Source organism: Myotis nattereri (assembly GCF_964212035.1).
Source record: "Myotis nattereri genome assembly, chromosome: 5".
Lineage (NCBI taxonomy): Eukaryota > Metazoa > Chordata > Mammalia > Chiroptera > Vespertilionidae > Myotis > Myotis nattereri.
Genome location: NC_138080.1, coordinates 26,497,859 through 26,515,928, shown reverse-complemented (window position 1 = coordinate 26,515,928; position 18,070 = coordinate 26,497,859). Strand labels below are relative to the sequence as shown.

General features: G+C 50.0%; 1 protein-coding gene across 2 annotated transcripts in view; it reads right to left on the bottom strand.

Moving 5' to 3' along the window:
- Positions 1–219: 219 nt before the first annotated feature.
- OLFM2 (olfactomedin 2) overlaps positions 220–18,070 on the bottom strand; it is a 68,117-nt gene continuing 50,266 nt past the window's right edge. For both annotated transcript variants that reach the window (XM_081092100.1, XM_081092099.1), the window contains exons 2-6: positions 5,058–5,207; positions 3,337–3,483; positions 2,890–3,109; positions 2,449–2,555; positions 220–1,329 (exon numbers count right to left, since the gene is read on the bottom strand). In XM_081092100.1, the coding sequence (XP_080948226.1) occupies positions 652–1,329; positions 2,449–2,555; positions 2,890–3,109; positions 3,337–3,483; positions 5,058–5,207 (1,302 nt within the window). In that variant the 3' untranslated portion in view covers positions 220–651. The remainder of the gene's footprint in view (positions 1,330–2,448; positions 2,556–2,889; positions 3,110–3,336; positions 3,484–5,057; positions 5,208–18,070) is intronic.

The window sequence follows — 18,070 nt, the reverse complement described above, 5'->3', positions numbered from 1 at the left end:
TTTCAACAAATTGTTTTCCATTGAAACAACTTTGCCTACTTTCCCAAAGGGCTTGGCCGGCCACCTCCCCCTTCCCTCCCCCCCTAGGCTGGGCTTCCCTGCCCTGGTTCACAAAACTTGCTGCATGGGACAGGGCCCAGCGGGGATGGGTCTCCAGGCTCAGACTTACCCTGCACCACTGCCTCCTCCGCCCCTCCTGGACACACAACAACCAACGCATCAAATGTCAAAGGTCCCGTTTATTCCGGCAACCCAGAAAGGAAAGGTGTAAATAAAAATAAATCCATGCACTCAACTCCTTGGCGGGGAAGAGGAGAGGTTCAGAGAGAGGGAGAAGGGAATGGGTGGGAGGGAAGCAGAGAGGGGAGGGAAGAGAGGCAGAGACAGGGAATGATCTGGAGAGTCAGATCAATAAAAAGAAAGAGGGACGTCAATAAAGAGGCAGGATGACAGAACTGGAGTATCAAAATCAGATCAATAAAGGAGAAGACACATTGAGAAAATGCACCAATAGAAATACAGAGGCAGAGAATGAAAGCTGGGCAAAAGGCAGAGAGAGAGAAAAAAAGGACAGGAGGGGAGGTGGGGCAGGACAGAGACAGATCAACTTGAAGGGACACAGGCAGAGTAGAAAGGGCCCCTGGTGGGCCTCTAGGGGTCCCCAGCAGTGCTGATGACGTGGAAGAGGGTGACATTGTAGAGCACCTGGTGGCCGTTGTTCCAGGTATAGAGGGCCCGCTCCCGGGGATTGTAATCCAGCATGGAGATGTGGGAGTACTGATTGTGGAAGGGCACGTCTGTGTACTCGTAGCTGGACGTGTTGGTGAAGTAAGCAAAATAGACCTTGGCCCCGGCCAGGTGGGAGTTGGTCACGTAGAGCACGCCACAGATCATGAAGGCCTCACCAGCGCTGCGCTTGGGGTAGCCAGTGTCCCAGGATCGCATGACCTCAAGGGTGTGCGGGTCTAGCCGACTGACCACAATGTTGCCAGCATTCTGGTTAGTGGTGTACACGGCCCAGAGCCCGCTCTCATCTACCATGAAGTCCATGTCAGAGAAGCCACCCCAAGAATAGGGGAAGGTGTTGTTGTAACCAGCCCCCGGAAGGCTCCTCTGCACCAGCACGGAGCGTGAGCGGAAGTGGTACTTGACTACCACGTTGCTCTGGTACTTGTTGTAGAACAAGGAGCCATTGTATACCACATGGCCTGTGCCTGCCCAGGGCTGGGGCAGCAGATGCTGGATAAAGTTCTGGCCTTTGATGAAGTCTCCCAGAGTGCGGAACTCCAGAACGCGCCGGCCCTTGTAATAGCCATCCATGTACCAGACCTATGAGAGAGCCACTGGTCACTGGGGGACCACTGCCAATGACCCAAAGTCTGCAGCAACCACTCAGGAATCAACCATTAGGGATCAACAGTCACTAAATGGTCATTAGTGATCATTCATGACCTATCATAGTCACAGTGATTGGGATCATTAGATCAGGGAGTGCCATTGTTCTTAAAACACACACTAAGTGGACAGGGCTTGACCCCTAAGGATCAGGGGAGATTTCAGTCTCTAGGGACTCACTGGACCTGGAAATTTACTGGTCATTGGCTATTGGATGGTTAGTGGTCATTGGACAGCCATTGGCTGATGAGAGGTCACTTGAATTCCTTGCCCATGGTAACCCCTGCAACCATGAGATGACCAGGCCTGTGATCAGCACCTTCATCATCTTCATCATCACTCATCAGCATATTCATTAGCCCTAGAGCTCTTACTAGGGCTGGTTACTGGGCTACGCATCTTAAAAACTTCAATGCCAACATCATCACGACCCTTTTGAAGATAAGGAGACTGCGTATCCAAGACATGAAGGAACCCTGGTCAGCTAAGAATTGGTGGAACTGAAATGCAAATCCAAGTCTGATTCCCAAACCCAAGCTCTTAACCATGTGGTTGAACCACCATAATCCCTGGGAGGCCAATTTTCATGGCAAGGATATCAGTCACTAGCATATCAGTCACTAGTCACTGGGCAGTTAATGAATGGTCCCTCTAGATCAGAGGTGATTGGCAATTGTGGACTCAGAGGCCACTGGAAATCCAAAGGTCACTGGTGGTGCTGAGTGGAGGGTTGGAGGGAGCTCTAGTTCTTGTGAAGGCACAGGTTACTAGATAGTTACTTAAAGGTCAGTGGTCATTGGGAGCTGGTCAGTAGTACCAGTAACCATTAGTCTCTATTCAGTCATCAGAGGTCAACAGACTTGGGGATTCATAGGGCTGGAAGGTCCTTGATCACTTGGTAGTCACCAGTCAAGGGGAGGTGCAAGGGCTCTGAAGATCCAAAGACACTTTGGGCTACAAGAGAATCATTGGTGTGAAATCACCAGGCACTTATGGGCAACCACAGGCTGTCCCTCCCAGGTTCCAACCCCTGCGGTGGGCACAGTTACTCACCCGGCTGTCCGCACTGGGGGCCATCGTGTCGGTCATCCAGGAGCCGAAGCGGGACCCCATGGCTCGAATGGTGATGGGGTTACTGACCCCAGTCAGCTTCCCACAGCCTGAGAGGCAGGAACAGGGGGAATAAGGGAGTCAGGGGTGGAAAGAGCCCAAGGGAGGCAGAGCCAGGATGAAGTGGGACTGGGAAGAGGCGGGACCAGGGGTGAGAATGGATCCAGAGATCTGGCTCCAAGATGGAGTTAAGTTGGGGGTGAGGGGCTAGAAGTCAAAGGTCAGGGTCATTTTCAGCTTTGGGGTCTATTTGTGGCCTTGGGAAGGGAGATCAAAGGTCAAAGTTTAGATGTTAGAGGTCAACATTGTTTGGCTTCTGCATACACAGGTGGTACTGGGATTAGATATGGAGGTAAGGGGTCAAGGTCAAGGGTCAAAGCATACCCAGCTTCTGGGCGCAGGCATGGAGCCGGGCCTCCAGAGCCATCACCCGCTGCTGCAGGTCCTCATACCCGTAGGCACCCATCTCCTCCTGGATGGCTGCAAGACTGCCGGACAGATTCCTCACCTCTTCCCGCAGGCGCACAACAGTCCGCGTGTCTGCCTTATACTGCTCCAGGACCGAGCTCAGGGGCAACAGCTCCGTCATCCTGTCCTTCAGTTCCTGCTCACCAAGACGGAACTGTCGCTGATCCCTATCCCTGACCTTTAACCCAGACATGACCCCAACCTTTGACCCACAGCCTCACCCCCTGTCTTTGACATTTGGCCCATACTGGACCCTAGATCCCAGCCAACCCGCAGTCTTCCCAGATGCAATCTCACACTCAGAAAAATGGGCAACATTCCCAATTCTTCCTTTGACCTCTGACCTGACCCCAAAGGACCCACCTGGAAGCTCTTGGCAGAGAGGGACCCATCAGCTGCCCGGAGCCGCGCATCCAGGCTCCGCATGAGGGTCTCCATGCTGCGCACGTACTGGAGGTCACGGTACGTCCGCAACTCAAGGACCTCCATGGACTGGGAGACATTTTGGACCTAGGAACTGGGAGGGTTAGAGACAGCCAGACTCCTGCCCCCAGCCGACCTTCTCCTCCCCTGATCTTACCAACAGCCTCCCAACGGCAAGCCCATCCATCGGCTCCGCCTGGAATGGCCACCATCGCTTTTCACCTCTCTCCTCTCCTCCCTCACCTCCTGCTCCCACCCTAGCCCCCAACAGTCAGTTCTCCATAGAGCAGCTAGAGGGAGTTTTTCAGAAGGAAGACTGGATCTCCCTTCCTCTGCAGACTCTGCAGGCTGGTTCTGCCCCCTGGCCTGCCTCTCTCCATGTGCGTCCACTCCAACCACCAGCCCCTTTCACTCTCACAGATTCTAAGTTCCTTTCCTCCTCAGGGTCTTTGCACTCACTGATCCCTCTACCTGGAGCTCTGTTCCTGTCGTCTTCCCACAGCTGGCTCCTCCTCATCATTCAGGTCTCAACTCCAGCATCACCGCCTCAGACTAGCCTTCTCTGATCACCATCTCAAGTCGATACCCACTCCCCCCTCACCCAGTTATTATCTTCCCAACTATGACTGTTATCTGAAACGGGCTTATTCACCTGTTACCTTCAGATGGGATCCTCAGAGGCAGACCCGGTATCTAGCATGTCCACGGCCAAAGCTCTAGTGCCCAGCATGGGTCCTAAGCAGATTCTTAATAAGCACTTTTTGGCTAAGTGACTAAACTGAAATTTCCTAGCCCTTGGCCTCCTACCCCAGACTGAAGGCCCTCTAGCTCCCACCTCCACCTGGGTCAGGTGAACTCGAAGGCAAGTTGTTGAAATACACAGACTTTCCACATGACATTGGAAGTTCTCAACAGCCAGATACCCACCCTGGCCACCGCAGAACATGATACAGCCATTGTAAACAATCAGGGACATCGCATGGATGTCCCAAACTGTTGGGGAAAGCAATTCTGGTGTAGCGGGTAGGGCAGGATCCCGCAGAGTTAATAGGTGGGAGACTCTTTTGATGACAAGGGTCTCTTCCGTTCTCTGCCAAGCCTCAGCTTCCTCCATTATAGGGTGACGGTGGGAGGTAGCTGGGCCCTTTCAACACCAACATTAGAACTGTCGAATGGGCAGGCAGCTGGGCAGTGGCAAGGGCAGCAAGCAGTGTATAAAGGGCACCAAGTCTACATTGAATGGGGACCATTTTCCATTGGTCATGATCAGAAGGGGAAGGAATCTTTATATGAGCCTCTTGGGATAGAGGGTGAGACCCCTCCTCAAGGGACACAAAACACCTTCTTAGCAGGTGAGTACGACAAACTAAAGGGCTGAGTGGGGCGTGCACAGTGAGGGTGGAGTTCACACATGCAGGAGACAGATGCTGCCACTGGGTCCTCTTTCCTACTGGAGCCCACACAGAGCTCAGCTTCTCCGCCAAAGAATCACTGGACAGATACTAACTAAAATGCCCATCTGGAGGGGAGGCCGGTTGTCTGCCGGCTCCGAATGACCTGCGTGGCTAGACATGGCCCTGGCTGACCTGGACGGGGGCGAAGGGCAAGATGAGAATTGGGAGACTTCTCCGAATTCCCCAAAGAAACCAGAAGCTTCTCACCTTCTCCATCAGCTGCCGCAGCTCCCGGCTCCTGCCATCCCGGGCACAGGTGCTCTGTGCGGGGATCACGGCCGTGCAGATGCATTTCCCGTCGGGGGCCTGGGCCGAGGTATACAGCTGCCAGCCTTCTTCTGGGCTTTGGAAGAGGGTCTGCGGGGAAGTCACGGATTAGGGAGCAGGAAGCCAGTGGGGGACGCACCCAGCCCTCTCTGGAGGAGAAAGGGGAACTGGAGAAAAACGGATGCCTTTTACTGGATCCCTGGAATGTGCAGAGTGACTGATGCATGGGACCCCATATTACAGATGACAAGGTTGAGGTACAAAGAGTAAAAGGACACAGCAAGGAATTGTGGGATCTGAGCCCTTCCACGGGCAGGAATTTAATCGCTCGCACACATTTGCACACACACAACATTGCCTCCGTAACCACCATTAGAAATAGGGCTGCTCGTACCCCCAACCCCAGACCTCCCTTTCTGCTTCCTCAGCCCAGAGACACATAAGCTCCGGATACACCTCAGAGACCACCAAGCACAGCCCTACTGTTGTCCCCTCCCCATATCTGCCCCTGCTCCTGGAAATGGCCACAGGGTGACAATCCTCAGGGAGACTTCGGGCCCTTGAATAGAAGCCACCACCTTAAGACTCCTCCCAAGTAAAACTTCAAGTTAGTTGATATAGCTCAGGTAATTCCGGGATCTATCGTGGTCGTGTTTGCAAGCCATGATCCTTGGAATGCTGGTGATCTTACCAGGTGAGCTGGAAAAAGGGTCCTCTGTGCTCAGGTAAGTCTGTGCATTGTTCAAAAAACACTGACTGCCAAAACTCTGACATTTCTTTTAGCAATATTGTTTTCTGATTTACCTCCGGCAAGGAAAAGGAAAGAAAAGTAAATCAGACTATATCAAACTAAAAAGTTTTGCACAGCAAAGGAAACCATCAACAAAACAAAAGACAACCTACTGAATAGAAGAAGATATTTGACGATCTATCCGATAAGGGGTTAATATCCAACATTTATAAAGAATTCATACAACTCAACACCAAAAAAAAAAAAAATCTGATTAAAAAATGGGCAGTAGCCGAAACCGGTTTGGCTCAGTGGATAGAGCGTCGGCCTGCGGACTGAAAGGTCCCAGGTTCGATTCCAGTCAAGGGCATGTACCTGGGTTGCGGGCACATCCCCAGTAGGAGATGTGCAGGAGGCGGCTGATCGATGTTTCTCTCCCATCGATGTTTCTAACTCTCTATCTCTCTCCCTTCCTCTCTGTATAAAATCAATAAAATATATTTAAAAAAAAAAAAAGGGCAGTGGATCTGAGTAGACAGTTCTCCAAAGAGGACAGACACATGGCCAATAGACTTGACAAGATGCTCCATGGCCAGGTAGCTCAGTTGATTACTGATTCGGGTATTGTCCTGATACGCCAAAGTTGCAGGTTCGATCCCTGGTCAGGGCACATACAAGAAACAACCAATGAATGCATAAATAAGTGAAACAACAAATCGGTGTTCTCTCTCCCCCTCGTGCTTCCTTTCTCTCTCTCAAATCAATCAATAAAAAACAAATTTTTAAGGATTCTCAACGTCACAATAAAAAAAAAAAAAAAGACCACAATGAGATATCACCTCACACCTTTCAGAATGGCTATCATCAATAAATTCAACAAACAACAGTGTGGTGAAGATGTGGAGAAAAAGGAACCCTCATGCCCTGTTGGTAGGAATGCAAATTGGTGCAGCCACTGTGGAAAATAGTATGGAGGAGCCTCAAAAAATTAAAAATGGAACTACCTTATAACCCAGCAATTCCACACCTGGGAATATATCTGAAGAAACCCAAAACAGGAATTCAAAAAGATATATGCACCCTTATGTTCATTGCAATGTTATTTGCAATAGCCAAGATATGAAAGCAAGCTGACTGCCATCAGTAGACAACTGGATAAAAGAGATGCAGTACATATATACAATGGACTATTACTCAGTCATAAAAAAAAGAATGAAATCATTTGCAACAACATGGATAGACCTAGAGGGAATTGTGCTACATGAAATGAGTCAGACAGAGAAAGACAAATACCACATGATTTCACTTATATGTGGAATGCAAAGAACAAACAAAACAGCAACAGACTCATAGGTGCAGAAGACAAACAACATTGCCAGATGGGAGGGGGGTTGGGAGGGCTGGGTGGAAAAGGTGAAGGGATTAAGAAGTACAAATAGGTAGTTACAAACAGTCACAGGGATGTAAAATACAGCATAGGAAATATAGTCAATAACATTGTAATAGCTATGTATGGTGTCAGGTGGGTATCTGGATTATCAGGGGGATCACTTCTTAAATTATATAAATGTCTAACCACTATGCTGTACCCCTGAAACTAATGTAAAATAATATTGAATGTCAACTGTAATTGAAAACTAAAATGAAATTTGAGAAAGCATTGACTGCCCCTGGCTGGAACATGCTGGGCCTCCAGATCAGGCCCCTGGAGCTTCTGGAGTTAGTCACAAGTCCCAGTCCTTTTGTTTTCTATCAGGGCATGATGGCCTCATTTTGTTCAACAAGTATTTGTTAAGCGCCTACTGTGTGTCCAGCTCTGTTCTGGATCCTGAAATCACAGAGTGAACAAAACACACAAATACAAAAGCTCCTCTAGGAGTACACATTAGAGAAACAGAAATCTATATATATAAAAGCCTAAGCAGCCTTCCAACTGTCCGACCGGTAGCTATGATGTGCACTGACCACCAGGGGGCAGATGCTCAATGCAGGATCTGCCAAGCTGCTGTGATTTGACAGCTGTGGTTCTCCAGGGACACACCCGGAACCAGAGAGGAGGGAGCCTGATTCTGAGGTGTGTCACCCGAAAACCGCCCTTTTGCAATCTGGGACCACTCGGGGGATATCAGAGAGCCAGTTTCGGCCAGATCCCCACAGGCCAGGCCGAGGGACCTCACTGGTGCATGAATCCATGCACCAGGCCTCTAATAAAGAAATAAACTATTAAGTAAATGTCCAGTATTTAAACGGTGATGAGTGCCATAGAGAGAAGTAATGCAGGGAAGAAATGATGGGGCCACAGGGTTAGAGGTGGTTGGGGTTGCAATTTTAGGGTGGCCTGGGAAAGCCTCCATGAGAAGATACATTTGAGTCAAGACCTGGAGGAGGAGAGGGAGAAGCCAGGTGGCTATCTGGGAAGGATGTTCCATGCAGAGAGAACGAAAGGTGCAAAGATCCAAGAGGCAAGATCCAGCCTGGCGTGATTAGGAAACACGGGAAGGGGCTGGTGTGACTGGAGCAAAGGGGTAAGTAGTGGTGCGGGGCAGGGAGGAGGGAGAGGAGAGCAGGGAGGGGACAGGGCCACATGTTCGGGGCCTGCAGGCAGTGAGGAAGATTAAATGTTTGCTCTGAGTGAGGTGGGAGCCATAGAGGGTTCTAAACAGAGGATAGACGTGACCTGAGTCAGGTGCTCCCCCTGGCTGCTGTGGGGGGAACAGACTGTGGGGGTTAGGGAGCAGGATGAGGGCAGGAGACCAGGGTAAAGGTGACTGCACGTCCAGGGAAGAGATGGATGGTGAGCGTAGAGGTGGAGAGATGACAGGTGGTGAACAGAGGTGGGAAGTGAAAGATGCTGGTCCCATCCAGGATGTATTCCTACAGGCACTGAAGAAATTCTGATAAAAGCCCAAGTGTTTTACAGAGAAACAAAGCCCTATAATAACTGATCATTTGCAAGCCATTAACTAACTGAGCGCCCAGCAGAAGCCAGGCTGTGTTATGCATAATCCTGGAGTCTCCAGCTATTATACGCCCACCCTTTTCTCTCCCACTCAATAAAGTCTTTTTTTGAAAAGCGTATTAGAATGGGAGTGAGTGATATAATTGTACAGACGAGCTTGACTCCTCACTAATTTGTAAGAAACTACTGTAATTCGTCATTGTTTGTGCCTATGTACAACCTTCTGAAGTTGGCAGAACCCCTGTTTACAAGCCCATGTCTTCCCTGTGGAGGAATGAAGTCACTCGCCTTCCCAGATGCCCCTGCCCGCAGGTCTGATTCAGGTGGGGCCAACAATCCTGCCTCTGCAGTCTTGGCAGCAGCGCCCGGATCACCCAACGCCAAGGGCTTTCTCTGGTGGTCCCAGCCCGCTCTGCCGTTGCACTGGGCAGCCTTCTCCCGCCCGCAGGCCCCATCCATGCCTCGTAGGAGTTAGCGATGAATACCTCCCTCTCGCCTCCCTGGCAGGAGAACTCTGAGCTGTGCACAGTACTGTTTCCTAGGGGAGCCCATTAGGACCTGTACTCCAGGTGCCCACAACAGCACGCTGCTCACCAGCTCACCCTGCATGGGTTTCCTTCCCTTCTCCTCACTCCCCGCACTGGTTTCCCTTGGGATCACCTCCCAGGGGAATACTTGTGCTCAACTCTTCTCCACCTCTGCTCCTGAGAGCCCAACCCAACACAAGAAGGGTGAGTCAAGAAAGCTTTCCCCTAGTTTCTGGAAGACCGTAACTAGCTTCGCCTCCTTTCACAACAAATTCAGTTCTTAAACCACACACACACACACACACACACACACACACACACACACACACAGCAACAAACATGAGTCCAAGCTTCCCCATCCACGTTCCCTGGCTCTGATCCCCAAGCAATTTGGACGGAACCCCCTCAAAATTCTCACTTGTGCAGAGAGAGACCAAGCTGCCCAGTTCAACCTAATTAACTTCTCCTCCCTACATCCCCTCGGCTGTGCTTTGCAGCAAACAATCCTCGTTCTCTCAACAACTGAAATACTGAATTGCAAAAGAGAAGCGGGATTTAAGTGGGAGGAGAGGCGGCCTCCGCGGCTTTCCTAAAATAATTGTCTGCGTGGACACCCCTGGCCATGCCAGAGTGCTCCCTGCAGCAGAGGAATTAAATGCCTGGGGTTTGGCCGCCAACTCTCAGCATGGCAGAGATCGCCAGTCGTCAGGTTCAAGATCAAATACCACACAGGCAAGTTCATGTCCCCAGGCCCACTGGGATGTCCTGGAAGGCTTGATGTTTGAGGGTCCTAGCGCCTGCTCTCCCAGGCTGGGTTTAGCTTGGAACCAAAGTCATGAACTCTTGGAGGTCACAGACCGAGGGACAGAGCATGGCCTGTGCCATGGGAAATGCTGTAACAGCAGGTGTGGGAGCCCAGGGGTGGCCTGTCTCACCTCAGATGTGGCAAATGCTCCCCAGAAGCCAGCCGCTGTCTTGGCTGAGACACTGGTTCCAGAGTTTAATATTCCTGCTAATGGCCTCTAAGAGAGTAAGCTATGTGCTCAGTGGCCGCTCCTCAGATTGTCTTTCTGGCTGGGGTTTTTCAAATACTTTCGCCGAGGCTGCTGCCCCAATTAAGCCGATGTCTCTCTAACAGATTCAGGATTGGCTGAGTCTGAGAAATTCACACAAAAAATTTCTTGCTGTCACACCCGGGTCTTAGTGCCCAGCTCCACCACCCACGCCTCGGTTTAAAAACAATGCCTGGGTCGTCCAGGGCTGAAGGGATTGCTCCGAGGTCCTGGGGGCAGCCAGCCAGCCAGCACTGGCTGCGGGGGACTAGCCAACAAGAACAGAGCAAGCAGCTGGCTCTTAATAAGACAAGGATATTATTGCATTTGAGGCTGGACAATTTAATCAGGAAGCAGAAGTGGCTTGGGGCTTATACATGCATTTGTACCCCGCCTCGTTCCAGAGAGGACTCGAGTGGTTCACAAGGATGTGTAAAATACCACAGACCGCGCCAATTAAACAGAGGAGTGGGAAGTAGGTGATTCTGGAGGACCCTCTGCCAATCCCAAGCCAAAGCTCGAGGTTTCTGCATTTGTATCTGACCCAGCCAATCCAAGTCCAAGAATTCAGCCCAGGGGAATCATGTGGACGAACAATTGCTACAAGGATGCTTGTTAAAGTCCTGGGCAAAACTGGACAGCTGGCATTTCTCCCTCATGTTGTCCAATCAGGAGTATTAATTTCAAAACCTAAGGTGCATTCACAGGAGGGAAAACCATGCAGACATTCAAGTTGGGGATTAGTGGGGATTTTTATTGCCATCTTCAAGGGTATCTTATTTTCTGAGTTTTCCACAATGAATGCAGATTGGTCTTGCAAAGATTTTTTTTTTTTTTTTTTTTGCAAAGGAGAAAAGGAAGACAGAAAAAAGCAGGGACATGGAGCCAGAAGCGAGGCTAAGAAAAACTGATCCCTTAAGACCCCGAACAGCCAGCATATGCTTGGGCCATAAATTTGGCTCCTAGCTCCTTAGCTGCCAACTCAGAAAAGGAAAGCTGGTCATTTCTGCGGCTCCCAGTGTCCTGAAAGCAAGTACACCAGATGCTCAGGAGAAAGCTCAAGTATTTTGGTACCAAGAACAGGCAAGGATCCCTCCCACGGTCCTTCCAAAAAGGAGTCTGTGTGGTGTCACCAGCATCTTTCCAGACACCACGCTTACGATAGAAATGGCCCCTTCCTCTGCTGTCTCTTATTCCCACTCACATGGTAGAGGAGAGCCACACGGTCAAGAACAGTGTCCTGGGTCCGGCTGCCTGGGTTTCTGTCCTGGCTCGGCCACTCACTTGCTGTGTGACCCGGACAACTCAGTGAACCTCTCTGTGCCGCCACTTCCTCATTTGTAAAATGGACGTGATCACTGTGCCTACCTCGCAGGGCTGCTGGGAAGCTTGCATGTGTTCACACTAAATGCACGAGCAATGAGAACAGTCATCGGAAGTGCTTGCTGCTATTGATGATCGATTCTAACCCTCATGACACTCTGACTTCGTGAAGTTAAAATGGTTGGAGCTTGAGTCACTAAGTGGAGACGATCTGGAAGGACTGATGGAAGTCCTGTGGAGTTGGGGCTGAGGCTGCAGTGGTGAGGAGTCACGGAGAGTCCCATGGCGCTGAGGAGTGAGCGAGAGAGGGGACCCGCAGAAGACGGGCAGAGACGCTCGCTGCGTCTGGTCCCCACGCGGCCCGGCGGCTCCCTGTCGTAGGACATGGCCTTGATGTCGTTTGGCGGAGGCGAGTCCTGCTTCATCTTCACCAGCAATCAACGAGGCTCGCAGTGCCGTGTCCTCTCTGTGCCATCTTCTCGTTGCCCGACCCTTGCTGGAACACACCATGCTTTTTCTCACCTCCAGGCCTTTGCACTGGCTGGACCTTCTGCCATCAACAGTCTCACCCATCTCCTGGCCGGGCTCCCTCTTCCCCGTTCCTGGGGCTCAAGCATAAATGTCTTTTCCAAAAGCAGCCTCTGCTGTACCTTTTCCAGCCACCCACCTCCCATGGCATCCTGTGCTTTTCCTCCTAATCCAGTGGCTCCCAACCTTTTATTGGCCATGCCCCACCTAAGCCTCTCTAGAATCCTGATGCCCCCCCTCCCCCGTGACATGATTCTTATTATTCAAAAAGTGAACTCCTATTCACGTGGAGGAAGCCTAAAAGGCCATTATCTTGGTCTAAACAAGTTTCCAAAGACCACGGCATCCATGAAAGAGAAAAATAAGAGAATGAAAGGACAGTTGAAGTACTGAGGAAGAAACCACTAAGAAATTGTTTAAAAAAATAATAATATGAAGTGATATGAAAAAATAGCAAAGTTGCAAAACATATAATAGAGAACTTAAATGTCACTATATATATTTATATACTGTATATGAGGCCCCTAGAACCATAAGAAATGCAAAAAAATCACTGTTAATAACTCATTCTTGAATTGCCCCCCTTAAAAATCAAATTGCCCCCCTGTGGGCGTGTGCCCCACCTTGGGAACCACCGCCCTAATCCTTCTATTTCTTACAATATGTTAAGCATTGTTCTAAGTACTTTGCATGTTTTAACGGATTTGATTCTCACCCAGTGCTAGGAGGCAGGCACGGCCATTCCTCCTCCTCTGAGAAGCAAAACAACTGGGTGCAAGAGGGCTCGTGTCTCTTGACCAGCGTCTCACAGCCTGCAAGTGGTGGACCTGAGATTCGAACCCGTGCCATCTGGCTCCAGTCCGCAGCACCATGCTTCACCTCCCCTGTCCTCCTGCAAGCCTGATCACAGTTAGGACCTCATGGGTGTGAGGAATTCTGTGTGCTTTGCTCATCACCTCTGTTGTACCTTTCCCCAGGCCTATCACAACGAATGTTTGTTGAATGACTGGATCTAGTCGGCCGGTGGGACAGAGAGCGAACATCGCCGCAGATCTCCCGTGCGTTTCCCCTCTGTCTCTCCCGAGGAGGCATGTGCTGAGATCGGGCTGCAGACAGACGCCCCTTGGGCTCGGAGCAGCGTGGCTTCCCTCAGAAGGGTGGCAGGATGGCCGCGACGAACGATCGGGGACACGCTTGCCTGCCACTGCTGAGCTATGACAGGAGCCACGTCCCTTTGGAGGGCTTGAGATAATCGCAGGCTGCCCCTGTCACACCTCGAGGCATCGGGCAAATCCTCTGAGTGATAAGCTTGACAGGCCTTAAAGAAGATATCAGCTCATCCACACCGAGAGGGAGAGCTGCGGCCTCCCTCAGCCTGAGCAGCTGGGGCTCTGCCTGTGAGAGCCCGTGGCTGGGGGCGGGGCGGATGGGAGAAACCTCTCTGTCCATTCATTCACTCACTCACTCACTCATTCATTCACTCATTCATCCTTTCATTCCCTCACAGTGTAATTAACCCATCTTGCCCTGAGAGGCTGTCCAGACTGGCAGCACAGCACAACCCTCTCTAAAGCCACCCAAGTCTTGGCAGAACACCCCAGCGCCCCTGAGCCCCAGTCCAAGCCAGTGCTTATGTTCTAGCATGCCTTCGTGTCTGCCAGCACAGTGCCGATGTGGACCAATAATCAATGAAACAGACTTTCTCGGGAAAGGCAGGAAGAGACACAGGACTCTGAGTTCAACTGGCTTCCTTCCCTGGAGCCCGGGGAAAGGGTGGAGGAACTTGCCTTGTGCAAGGATTTACAAATACGAAGACTCAATGTAAATTCAGAAATGAGCCAAGATTTGGAAGCAGTCCAAGTGCCCACCCGTAGATGAGTGGATTTAAAAAAAAGGGGGGGGGGCTATAATACATTTACACAATGGAATACTACTTGGCCATAAAGAAGGAAATTTGACCTTTTGGGACAGCATGGAGGGACCTGAAGGGTATTATGCTAAGTGAAATAAGCCTGTCAGAGAAAGACAAGTGCCATATGATTTCACTTGTATGTGGAACCTAATGAACAAACAAAATAGAAACAGACTCACAGACAGAACAGACTGACAGCTCTCAGAGGGGAGGGGGGGTGGGGCAGGGTAAAAAAGGTGAAGGGATTAAGCAAAGAAAAAAATCATAGACACAGACAACAGTATGAAGATCACCAGAGAGAAGGGGGGTATCGAAGGTAGGAGAGGGCAAAGGGGGGATAAATTGGGATGGAAGGAGACTTGAATTTGGGTGGTGAACACACAATACAATATACAGATGATGTATTGCAGAACTGTAGGCCTGAAATCTGTATAATTGTATTAACCAATGTCACCCCAATAAGTTCAACAAAATAAAATAAAAACTTAAATTTTTTTCAGAAATGAAAGAGGAGAAGTTACAATGGACACTCCAGAGATACAAAGGACTGTGCAAGAATGCTATGAAAGGCTGTACAGCACCAAACTCTATAGCCTAGAAGAAATGGGCAAGTCTTTAGAAAGACAGCCTTCGTAAACTGAATCATGAAGAACTGGGAAATCTAAACAGACCAATCAAAAGTAAGGAAATTGGAACAGTCATCAAAACCTCCCCAAAAATAAAAGTGCAGATTTAACACCTATCCTTCTCAAACTCTTCCAAAAACATTGAAGAAGAGGCAATACTTCTTAACTCATTTTATGAGGACAACATTACCCTGATACCAAAACCTGGCAAGGACAACACAAAAAAAGAAAATTACAGATCAAAATCTCTTGATGAACATAGATGCAAAACTCCTAAACAAAGTACTAGCAAATTGAATACAACAATGCATTAAAGAGAGAATACATCACGGTCAAGTGGGGTTCATTCAGGGGTGCAAGGATTGTTCGACATATGCAAACCAAGCAATGTGATACACCACATTAATCAAATAAAGGACAAAAGTCATATGATCCTATCCATAGATGCAGAATAAGCATTTGACAAGAGACAACATCCATTTATGATTAAAGCACTCAATAAAATGGGTATAGAAGAAAGAAAGTACCTCAATATAATGAAGGCTATCTATGACAAACCCTCAGCTAATACACTCAATCGTGAAAAACTAAAAGCTTTTCCTCTAAGAACAGGAACAGGACAAGGATGCCCGCTCTCACCACTTCCTCAGCATTCTCCTGGAAGCCCTATCCAGAGCAATCAGGCAAGAGAAATAAATAAATGACATCCAAATTGGAAGGAAGAAATAAAATTGCTACTTTTTGCAGATGACATGATTCTACATATAGAAAACCCTAAAGGCTCCACTAAAAAAACTATTAGAATCAATAAACAAATACTGTAAAGTTGCAGGATACAAAATCAATGTACAAAAATCCATATATACTATATACAACAATGAAATGTCAGAAAAAGAAATTAAGAAAGCAGTTCCATTTGTAATTGCAACAAAAAGAAGAAAATACCTAGGAATAAGACACATGAAATGGGTGCAGTGGTTACAAACCTGGAGGGAACCCCGGCTGGTGTGGCTCAGTGGTTGGAGGTTGTCCATTTACCAAAAGTTGCTGGTTTGATTCCTGGTCGGGGCACATGCCTGGTTTGTAGGCTCAATCCCTGATGGGAAGCATGCAGGAGGCAACCAATGGATGTTTCACTCTCACATCAATGTTTCTCTCTCTCTCTCTCCCTCTCCCTTCCTCTCTCTCTAAAAATCAATTTTAAAAAATCTTTTAAAAAATGATCAAGAGAGGTATCTCTGATGCAGAGGACCTCCCCGATTCCATCCCCCCCCCACCCCCCACCCCTGGCACCTTGAGGAGGGAGAGGTCCCAGCCCCACACTTGGCCCCTCAAGGCACCAGTGCCCACACACAGACTCACAAACACTCACCCTAAGCTCCAGAGAAGGGACACCAGCTCATAAAGCACCAGGGACAGACCAGCCGGTGTGGCTCAGTGGTTGAGCATCAACCTATGAGCCAGGAGGTCACGGTTCGATTCCTGGTCAGGGCTCTTGCCTGGGTTGCAGACTTGATCCCCAGTGGTGGGAAGGGGGCGGGAGGGGGGGCATACAGGAGGCAGCCAATCAATGGTTCTCATCATTGAGGTTTCTATCTCTCTCTGCCTCTCCCTTCCTCTCTGATATCAATACAAAATATATTTTTTAAAAACTTTTTAAGGCACCAGGGATGTATGAGGAGGAACCGAATTCTCCGGCTTCAAGGCGAGGGCTGGAGGGGCAGCTCTCTCCGGGGCAAAGTGCTGGCCGGCAACATTGTTCCTTTGTGGAGCCCTCCACATGCGCAGCCTGCAGGCGCAGGTCGGTGCCAGATCTGAGTCGCCATCAACCCAGCCAACACTGATCTCCCCGCCCTAGCGATTCTCTGATACCCACCTCACCCAATTCACGTGCCTGGCCCGAACCTTCTTCAGAGGCTAATTCACACAAGAGGCGCTGCAAACCTTCCTAAAATCTCTCAAAGGTCCCAAAACCCCAAACAAGCGATGGCTGGCCTCCAAGTGCCCCGTCCCTCCTGCTAACTGGCCTCCAGACTGGCATGAGTGGTCACCAGCCTCGGTTCACAGCATAACCACGCCCAGGCCCCTCCAAGCCTAGCACATACAGCTACCAACTTCAGAGCACTTCCCAGCTTCCACCAGGTGGTCAGATGGAGTGGCTGACCTTCCACCGGGAGGTCAGATGGAGTGGCTGACCTTGGCCTGCCTCTGAGCCCTTCCCAAGAGGCTCCAGAACCAACACTCCTGGTGGCTGGGGTCAGACCGCACCAGGGCACCACACAATTAGTGCCGCAGATGACATGCGCGAGGGGTGGGCTTGGCAGACACCAGAGTCCTGCTAAAGCGATGCAGCTCTGGAAGACCAGCCCACACACAACTGAAGTCACAGCCAGTCCGCTCAGCCAGTCCTCCTGAGGGTCAGTCTCACTCACTCATGTGCCAACTACATCGGGGCTCATCTACAAGAGGAAGGGACCCCTACCCGCACCAGCGACACCCCTGGAACTCCTGGCTCAGGTGATGAGTGAGAGTGCGCCACTGGGCCCCCAGGACACCTACTCCATAATGCCGCTCTGACGAGACTAGGAGATCTACCTACCACACAGAAGAGGCAGCCGCAATGAGGAGACAAACACACATGTCTAAAATGAAAGAAAAGGGGAAAACTCCAGAAAAAGAACTAAACAAAACCGAGGCGAACAGTTTTCCAGATGCAGAGTTCAAAGCACCAGGTATAAGGATGTCCAATGAACTGAGGGGAGGAGTAGAAGGGAAAGAGAAGTGGAGGATTTCTTCGATATTTGGAACCCAGGTAATGGAGCGGATGAATGGGGGTGCCATTTATTGAGCTGGAGAACGCTGGAGGAGGAACCCATGGGAAGTGGGGGAGCAGCAGCTGTGGGGAGGGGATGGAAATCAAGGCATGTTCAGGTCATGATGCCGTGACCACATTCAAGGGAATATGTGAAGTCGGCAGCTGAGAAGGAGAGCAGAGAGATGTGTCTTTGGGTGCTGTCAGCAGACGGATGGGATCAAAAGTCACAGGAATGGATGAAGGAGTGGGCCAGGCACCAGCCACCCGCCACCAAGGTTTTCTGTTTTATTTAACACTTACAGAGCTCACACTATGCTACAGACTGAATGTTTCTGTCTCCCCAAAATCCATACGTGGAAACCTAACCCCCCATGTGATGGTATTTGGAGGCGGGGCCTTTGGAGTGGAACTCAATCCCTGAGGACACAAAAGACTCGGGCTATGACCAGGAATCCAGTTCTTAGACACTGAACCTGCCAGC